The sequence below is a fragment of the Pelodiscus sinensis genome, chromosome 15, assembly GCF_052426305.1.
Source record: "Pelodiscus sinensis isolate ZL-2025 chromosome 15, ASM5242630v1, whole genome shotgun sequence".
NCBI classification, from domain to species: domain Eukaryota; kingdom Metazoa; phylum Chordata; order Testudines; family Trionychidae; genus Pelodiscus; species Pelodiscus sinensis.
In genome coordinates, this window is record NC_143066.1 from 39849532 (window position 1) to 39859411 (window position 9880).

At 47.9% G+C, this 9880-nt stretch overlaps 1 protein-coding gene across 1 annotated transcript in view; it reads left to right on the plus strand.

The window, feature by feature from the left end:
• The window catches only part of NHERF2 (NHERF family PDZ scaffold protein 2), a 105543-nt gene that overhangs the window by 94484 nt on the left and 1179 nt on the right, over nucleotides 1-9880 (plus strand). Inside the window, exons 4-6 of the mRNA XM_006129280.5 lie at nucleotides 1286-1439; nucleotides 4401-4444; nucleotides 5612-5674. Coding sequence (XP_006129342.3) covers nucleotides 1286-1439; nucleotides 4401-4444; nucleotides 5612-5674 — 261 coding nt within the window. The remainder of the gene's footprint in view (nucleotides 1-1285; nucleotides 1440-4400; nucleotides 4445-5611; nucleotides 5675-9880) is intronic.

Sequence of the window (9880 nt, forward strand, 5' to 3'; positions counted from 1 at the left end):
ATCCTTTTCTCCTGCGTGAGGTCCTTGTCCTGTTTTTAGAGGTGGCCACATGACCGGAGACCTGACTGCAGATTTCCCAGCTGTGGAGGAGGGATGTAAAATTCCATTTTGTCGGTTAACTGGTTATCTACTTATTTGGGGGTGGGGGGAGGGGTAGGCCTGGAGCGGCCTCCCACCCGACGTGGGTGGCGGGCTGCTCCATTCTGTGCCACCGGTTGACCATAATGGGTAAGCATCCCTCGGTGAGGGCGATGCTTACCGACTAACCATTCACATCCCTACCGTGGAGACCTGGGCATGTGGACAAAAAGGACCAACCAGTGGCTTGGGCTGGGAAGAGGAAGATAATAGCGGGATCCGATAGACTGAGCTTTGGGTCGAACTTTCAAAAGCGATTTAGAACCACAGGTCCTAGTGACGTCCTCTAACTGTCTCAATGCTTAGAAAACCCCTATTGCTAGTTAGCTGAGCATCCAGGAGATTTTTATACACAGAAAGAACAATACTCCTTAGGTGTGGTCTCCTAAGGAAAAGCCCTTTAGAAGTGCCGTAGGCAAGCTGTGGGAGAGTACACAGGAGGGAACCGCAGTGGCCAATGGGGGTACAATAGCTCAAAGGACGTTGTCCATCCTGACGCCAGTGGGTTTAGACGTAGAAGAATTTTAAACGCCCCTGGAAAGCTGCCTGGCTGGGAGGAGATGTGAGATGTCTGGTAGAACAGGCCCATTCAGGATGTGGGTAGAAGGCAGAAGTGACCTGGGAGCTGACGTTAGCTCATGGAAGATGCTTTTGCAGGGACCTTTCTATAACCATCTGAATGCAAGTTCACCAAGCTACTCTCTGGGTACAGTCCTAACCCGCCCGTGCTCAAGGCAACACCTAGGGTGAACTTGGTAGGAAATGGGGGGGGCTAGCAATAGAAGAGCTGTTATCTCTTATGTCCCCTATCTTCAGGCCCACAAGGAGGGAGTGTCCCCTCGTGCTAGGGGAGCTGATTGTGGGTGCTTGGGGGCCAGGAATTGGAGAAGCAGTATAACTCCTGGGGGGAGAATACAGGCGTGGAGTCCTTCCAGCTGGTGAGGTGAGGTTCCAGATGCGGTTGTGTGCCCCACCCAGCGTTTTACAAACAGAGGCTCGCATTTGGCACAGAGGCTGGTCCGTAAGCTAAAAGCTGCCGAGGGAGTACGGCGCTCGAGTGTCTGTCGCTTTAAGGGTGCTGGTTTTTGCACTGGTGTGCGGTGTGATCTGCCCAGAAGCACTCAGCTGCTCCGTTGTGCCCTTGCAGGTGAATGGGATCAACGTGGAAGGCATGAAGCACTCCGAGGTGGTGTCCAACATCAAGTCGAAGGAGAACGAAGCCAAGCTCCTAGTGGTAGATCCCGAAACAGACGAATACTTCAAGAAACTGGGGGTAATCCCCATGGAGGAGCACATCAAAGGTAAGACCCTTCTTACCCCCGCCTCCTCCCCAGGTGACTGTACCCTGCTCCCCACAGCTGTTCTGAGCTTTGGGTCAAACTTTCAAAAACGATTTAGAACCACAGGACCTAGTGACGTCACCTAATGCTTAGAAAGCCCCTATTGCTAGTTAGCTGAACGTCCATGAGATTTTTATACACAGAAAGAACAATACTTTCCAGGTGATCCAAATATTTCTAAACAATTGAGAGTTAACTCGTGGGACTCCTTGCCCCAAGATCTTGTTGAGACAAACTTAGGTAGGATTCAGAAGAGGAGGAGGCACTGATATGAATAATGAGCATAACTAGCTAGGGTAAATGTTTGAGAGAGATCAGTCCTCCTGCTCCAGGACATAAGATGAACACTAGCTGCCTGAGGCTAGGAAGAAACCTCCATTACTAGATTATTACACAGTGGTCTTGGCATTTCTTTCACTTTCCTCTGAAGCATCTGACGCTATCACAGTGAGTAAACCATGGGTCTGATCCAACCATGAGAGTTCCTAAGACCCAAAGGCAACGTGTCCCATATCTGAGAGAGACATAAGAATGGCCAGACGAGGTCAGACTAACGGTCCATCTAGCCCAGTGTTCTGTCTGCCGACAGTGGCCAATGCCAGGTGCCCCAGAGGGACCAAACAACAGGGAATCATCAAGTGATCCCTCTTCTGTCATCCATTCCCAGCCTCTCACAAACAGAGGCTAAGGACACTATTCCTGCTTATCCTCCATGAATTTATTTAGATTTTTTTGAACCCTGTTAAAGTCCTGGCCTTCACAACATCCTCTGGCAAGGAGTTCCACAGGTTGACTGGTGCACTGCATGAAGAAAAGCTTCCTTTGGTTTGTTTTAAACCTGCTACCTATTCATTTCATTTGGTGACCCCTAGTTCTTATATTATGGGAGGGTCAGAGAAGTCTGGAAAGGGACAAGAGTCAGAGTGGTACCTGCAGGTTACTCCACTGTTGTCCTAAGGTGCATTTTCTTTTATTTACAATGTCTGGATTTGGACACCAGAGGAAAAAGGCGTAAAGATCCTTCCCCTTCTCATAGCCTTCAGAAAGCATGTGGCCAAACACACAAGCGAAGGAAGACATGTCACATGACGGCACCAGATCTGATAATCGATGCCATAAATATTTATCCTTGCTGTGGAGAACTGGCAGAGAACGCTGCCTCGCTAGTCTTTGCTCTGTGGCGCTGCAGTCTCCTGTGCTGGGAGAAATCTCTGCATTCCACCCAGCACATATTTCCCTCCTTGCTGGCTGGCTGAATGGGGAGCTCTGTTTTTCAACACAGCTGTTTCTTATCTAAACTGAGCTCTGGCACGGGCTTTCCCTGGGCTCTTTCAAGTATTCAGTGGCGAGAGCTGTCCAAAAATCAGGTCGAACAATTCTTCGAGCCAGCTGGGGGCGGGACGGCGGTGTCAGATGCTCCGCATTCAAAACTTGGAACAAGCCGGAGATGATGCGGACGAGCCCCTGCTCTTGGCACGGGTGAGAATGGAACTCTTGTCCTCCGCGCGAGATGGAGCGAGTGTTACTGAGCTACGCAGCATGTTCACTGGCCTCGTTGAGCGCCGTGTCCTGCCATTGAGGCTCCGACTGCAGCTCGAGAGGGTCGTTTATCCCCTCTGCCTTTGCAGAGTTCATGTTCACTGGGGACCAGGCCCGTGTGGTCGCTAATAGAAGCACAGATGAAAACACTCAACAAAGCCACCGCCCGAGATCTTAAATTAGGATTTTTGTTCAAAATCGCCCTGGCTTTCGCTGACTGCTCAGACTTGGCAGGACCACAGGGCCTCCAGCAAGAGCCCCCAAAGCCTGGTCCACCCTGTCATAGATGCCCCAAAGAGGTTTCTCTCCTCTCCCACGTTGTGACATTTCCAAGGTGACAATTACAGCAAAGACTATCGCTTGGGTAGGCATAAGAACGGCCGTACTGGGTCAGACCAAAGGTCCATCCAGCCCAGTATCCTGTCTGCCCACAGTGGCCAGCACCAGGTGCCACAGAGGGGGTGGACCGAAGACAACGATCAAGCAATTTGTCTCCTGCCATCCATCTCCAGCCTCTGACAAACAGAGGACACCATTCCTACCCCCTGGCTAATCGCCTTTTATGGACCTAACCTCCATGAATGTATCTAGCTTCTCTTTAAACTCTGTTCTAGTTCTAGCCTTCACAGCCTCCTCTGGCAAGGAGTTCCACAGGTTGACTATGTGCTGTGTGAAGAAGAACTTTCGCTTATCAGTTTTAAACCTGCTCCCCATTAATTTCATTTGGTGTCCTTTAGCCCTTATATTATGGGAACTAATGAAGAACTTTTCTTTATTCACCTTCTCCACACCACTCATGATTTTATAGACCTCTATCATATCCCCCCTCAGTCTCCTCTTTTCCAAACTGAAAAGTCGCAGTCGCTTTAACCTCTCCTCATATGGGACCCGTTCCAAACCCCTGATCACTTTAGTTGCCCTTTTCTGAACCCTTTCCAAGGCCAAAATATCTTTTTTGAGGTGAGGAGACCACATCTGTACATAGTACTCAAGGATTCGGAGCCAAGCAAGGTGGGGCTTTTTGCAGAAATGGCTAGATGTTGCATTTGACGCTATTTCACCCCCAAATAACCCACCAAGTGACTTTTTTGTTGATGGGGAATGAAAGCAAAGGACACAAGGGGGAATGAAAACCGAGCTGGGTTGCAGGAGAGAAACCCAAGGGAACGGGTATGTTTTTTTTGGGGCTCATCATCCACTCGGGCTGGAAGTCTGGTTGTGATTGCAGGAGAAGATAGAGGGAGGGCTTCGGTCCATTAGCCCTAGAAATGGTAAAGGCATGTAAGAGTCCCTGGAGTGGGGGTGCTGGAGGAGGATCTGTCTGACACGGGCTAGTCTCTTGTTAACCGTATTTACCGGGGCTTCACTTTGCTTGGTCTACAGGTGGGGTGCCTCAGCCTATTACCAACGGGTCTGCACAAACCCAGGTGAGTGTATCATTGGCATCCTGTTCTTATGAAGCAACGAGCCTTGTCTCGATGGAAGAAGCGGAACAGGGCGCCCAGCTATTTTGAGAGGCCATGTCAGCATCTCAGTTCACCTCGTTTTGGGGCGACACCGTGTCCTCAAAGCAGGGGAGTTGGCGTCACCGCTTCTGGGTTCTCCTCCCAGCTTTGCCTCTGACTCACCTTGTGATCTGCAGCAGGAGGACTCTGTGCCTCAGTTTACCCAGAGGGGATGGCCACTCCCTCGGTGTGTGTTCTGAGTAGGGACGTAAAAACCTGTTTAAAAAGCGAAGCAGGATCCCAGGGCTGGGGGTGTTCTGGCCAGACCGCTGGTTAACTGGTTACCCCGCATGGTGATTGCTTACTGGGTAACCGTTTAATCCTTTACAACCCTAGTTCTGAGGCTTATTTAGTTTACATTAATTAACATATTGAATTTGATTGCTTTCCTCTGTGGCTTTTAATTCAAGGCTGGCTTCAAAACAAGGTTGGCTTCTCTGCTACAGGTTGGGCCTCTCTGGTCCAGGGTGAGAGGTTTTGCAGACCGGGGAGATCCTGGCCCTCCTGCTCCCCCTTCCCCCCAGCCCCACTGCCCTGCCAGCCCCCCTCATTCCCTGCTAAGTCCTGAAGCCCAGTTCCCTGTGCACCAGGCTCCTGGCTCCACCGGGTTGTCCTTAGCAGCCCAGCCGCAGGGAACCCAGCCACCAGCTTTCCACTGGGACTCTTTGGTCCTGGAACATCCGTGATGTTTCTGGACCAGGGAGTGCCGGTTAACAGAGGTTCGACCTGTATTTAATTACCTGCATGGAGCAGGAGTTGCTAAATGAGAGTGGTGGCGACAGGCCAGGCTCTGTTCTGGGGTAAGTGGGAAGCTCTCCTGCTTGTAGCCAGACCCTGCCCCCACCAGGTCTGTGAAATTTGCTGTTAAACACTAGTCTGATTTTTGTCACTTGAATTTACACTCCCCCGCTCCCCCCTTCAGTCTCTTTGTTTTGCAGCCAGCCATGTGTTTACATTATTCGCCACAGGGCAGAATTGGCTCTTATCTTATCTGACGAGGCTGTAAACGCCACAGGGTATTTTTAATCTCACTTTATGCAGCATGCACGACCCATAAAATGTACTTGTTAACATTTCCATTTCCAATAGCTGAACGGAGGATCCATGTCTTCATCCCATAGCGATCTCCAAAGTCCTGAGAAGGAATCAGAGGTAAAAATACATTTTTCACCTTTTTCTCATAGCCTCCTTTTCATAATCGCCTTTCAAACAGATTTGGGTCTAATTATATTCTACTTCTCTACATTCACCTGGCACTTAGAAAACAAGCTTCTCCTCATGTCCTGCCCCAAGTTAGCATGTAGTGGTGTTGTGAGCTGTTAAACACCTTCTAGGTTCCCACCCAGAGGTGGCTGCATGTCTGTGACGGGTGAGCAATCTCTGTGGAGTTTCTGAAGTAGCTCTGGGATCCCATGGGATGAAAGGTGTTGGGGCAATTCAGGATGATGTTTGTTACAAAACTGTAAATAAAGGGGGGCAGGGAAATCAACTGAAAACTAACGAAAAAAAACCCAAGGCCACAAGGAAAACATTTAATTACATGCAAGGGGCGGGGAGAAAGGGAGAAACAAAAAACCACAATGTTCCCCGTTGCTTGTGCTTCTGCTTTAAGCTATGCAGAAGCTAAAATGTGCAGGGTTTGATGAACTGGAGTTGAAAAGGACTACTGAGAGGCTCGGATTACTTCTGTCTCTTGTGAGAGAACCACAGAGTCTGTGTGCTGAAGTCCAAATTGTGCATTCTTTCCACTCGTTGTCAGGGGTACAGGAAAGCTTCCTGGTTTCATGCGGCCTCTGCCAGAGGCAGCAGATGTCCCGTGTTAATACAGACAAGTTTTGCAAGGATTCCGATGTGCCATCGTGCTGCTTATTTGTTTACCGACATAGGCCCCGGTCCCGTAAAGATCCACGCATGCGCTTTGTGCCTGCGAAGTTAGTAGGCTAGGCATGATGTGTGACGTTAGGCACAACCGCTCAGAGGAGCAGGGGAGCATTGTTGTACAGCGGTATTTGGACTTCTCAGCTTGTCTAGTCCAGTGAAGGACACACAGAAACCAGGAGTTTTAGGAAGCACAATACAGAAACAAGACTTTCAGTAACCAAAATGTCACGTCGTGCTGTAGCTTATATTATTCCACACCCAAATAGGGAAATAGATGGATTAGAGGTAAACGTGGGTCTAAAACAAGGGACAGGTTAGAAGCAGAATAACAACTGAGGGAGCTAGTCGGTAACCTATTGAAAGTGCTCATTGGTATTGTTACATTAGCCTGGGATAAGGTCTAAGCTAATTTTTGGCCTTAAATATAATCACATTCAGTGCAGTTGCATGAAAGACTTTCAAAAGAATCTAACAGCCATAGACATGGATCATGAATTTAATAAATGAGTACCAATTTCAGAACTTAAAAAAAAAATAAAATAAACAGTTCTTGACCTGTTGAAAAGCTAGACTTTGTAGCATTCTACTAGGGCATGAGAAACAGACGAGGTCTGTGAAATTGACCGCTCTTTAATTATTCCATGTGAATAAAAAGTTAAAAGCAAACACATGGCTTAAAAGGAGAAAGGAAAAGACTAGTAAAATTAGAAGCATTATAAATCTAATTTAGTGAGTGGTTGGTAGAAGTGATTGTTAAACGTTTTGAGTTGTGGCCTTTAATTTTCATTCTTGTTATGCTTTGAAAACCCCTGATTTTGAAGTGACTTGATGCTGGGCATCTCTGATTTTTGCTCCAAACTGAACCATCTTTTAAAGCCCCAAAATTTCAGAAAATACTAAGCACTCACCCACTGAAATCAGGTCCCTTTCAGGTGTTATAAGTTTAAAAACTACAAGCAGCCTCTGGTGCCTAAGGGTATGTCTACACTTGCTCCCTATCTCGAGAGATAGGCATGCAAATGTAGTATACCAAAATTGCTAATGAAGCGTGGGATTTAAATATCCCGTGCTTAATTAGCATAATCGCGCACCATTTTGAAATTGCGTTATTGTGAAATAAAACGCCCCGTGTAGCAGCGTTATTTCGAGAGAGAACCCTTCTCTCGAAATAACTGTTATTCCTCATTGTATGGGGAAACCCTTCTCTCGAAATAACGCTGCTACATGGGGCGTTTTATTTTGCAATAACACAATTTCAAAATGGTGTCCAGATGCGATTATGCTAATTAAGCACGGGATATTTAAATCCTGTGCTTCATTAGCAATTTTGGTACACTACATTTGCATCCCTATCTCGAGCAAGTGTAGGTATACCCTTAGAGATGAACGCATGTATATAGCAAGAGTTTTCATTGTTAAAATCCACTTCATCAGATGAGTTATAAACTGAATGTCAAAAAATGTAGGCACTCAAAATAAATCCCTTTGAAAAAAAATCATGAACAAAGTCTTCTACTGTGTATGCTAAAGTTAGGCCTCTAAATTCATAGTTAGGCGCTACACAAAATGCCCTGATTTTGAGAGACTGAAGTCAAGTAACAAGTGATGATCTGTACCCTTGAAATCCAGCAATTTCCATCCAGGTGTTTAACTTAGACTTAGATACATCCGTGTGAAAAATATGGCCGGTTTCTCTATTGAACTGCGCCTCTTGCAATTCATTGCTTCTAGCAGTGCAAGTGAGTACAAAATAAACCATTCCGCTCTGGTGTAAAGGACTTCACAAGGCAATGAAGCATCAGGCTTTCTAGCCCAGTTTTCCACGGAAGAACTTCATGCGTTTGACAGCCTTGAAAGTGCGAATATCTTGCCAACATTTGAACATCGCTTTGTCACCCTGTTCCGAGTGCTGTTCTCACAAAAACCCACTCCTTGTCAATGTGATTACCGAAGCAGCAAGCTTTAAACGAGGCTCCCTATACAGCCTGTCTGTTACACGAGCGTTCTAACTAAAGAAGTCCTTGAAGCAAAGATACTCCAATGCTCTGCCAGTGCCAGTTAATAGACTTTGCGTTCCAATTAAATAATCTTTGTGCTTTGCATGAAGATGGAAATGCAGTAATGCAATTTAAGGCCTGCAGTAAAATCTCTCTTTAGAATTCTAATAGATGTTTAGCTGAAAGCACTTCATCCTGCGTATTAATTGTTCCTTAAGGATTTGAAGTCCAGCTTTTGCCCGTTACGGAAATAGGAGGGTTGAGATGAATTTACAGGCCATGGAGGTTTTGCTCAGAGTTTACTGAGGTGGTAGACATCAGTAGTGTGAGTGTGGGGAAGGGAAGCTACGATTCAAGTTGCATACAAGATGCATTGGACCCAGCTAGGGATGTTAAATATTGGTTAATTGACTAGTCGATTTACCGCAGGAATTTGTATCAGTTCCTATAGTCCCCAGGGGTGGGGCTGGCAGCCAGTGCATTTGGCTCCACTCCTGAAGAGCCCCCTGCCACGCCACGCTGCTGCCTCTGTATCAGAGGCAGCAGCACGGGGTGCCAGGCGGGAGCTGGGCCACAAGGAGAGCCAGTTTAAAAAACAGCTCCCCTCATAGATCAGCTGCCTGCCGCCTGAAACAGAGGCAGCCACATGGAGTGGCAGGAGCCCCTGTCGGGGGGGAGCTGAGCTGAGTTCCTGGGCCTGGTGCAAGCCAGAACTGAGCCTGCCTGCCTGGCTCCTAATACACTTGAATTGCAGAGCTGCAGCGGGGGTAGGTCCCAGACCCGGCCTGAGCCAGGCTGCTGGCCAGCCTGCTAAAAAAATGTACTGGTGGAACGGGGGGGGGGGGGGGGGGGGGGGGAGAAATGCATGGAGTCTGTAGCATTAACCAATAAGTTTTTGCTTATTGGTTCATTGGCTACACGATTACATCCCTAGACCCAGCTCAGATGCAACTGAATTGGCAAAAAGCAAGTTTGATGGTTAACACTTCCATTGGGCAGTCCCCTCCCACTATCTGTGGGCAGAGCTGAGTTTCCTGTAAGCAAATATTTGCCTTGTAACACTGCAGGCTTGGAGAGGCCGTGCTCAGTGGGGCCTGTTTAAAGCCATCGAGTTGAAAAATGCAAAGTTAGGGTTCCCATTCTCTGTGCACATCAGAGCTCTAGTTAACCCCGACCGCAGTGTAGCCAAAGCAGGATCTCCGTGTGGTCCCCCGTTCAGCAGGCTGGGCCGGGCCCTACCGCAACGAGCAAGTGGGTATTTCCACAGGGCTCGCAGTCGTTCCAACTTGCTGCCTCCTATAAAAGCTTTGACTGTCCCCGAGGGCGGAATTTTGTTTCCAAACGTGGCCCCGTCTCACCTTTGGCCGTGACGCTGCATTTTTGTGCGTCTGCGTTTCTATTTCCAGTTCCCAGCAGCGCCACGTTCTGCAGGGCATTTTTTGGTCTCCAAAATTGTAATTAAATCGCTGGCCACAAAGAC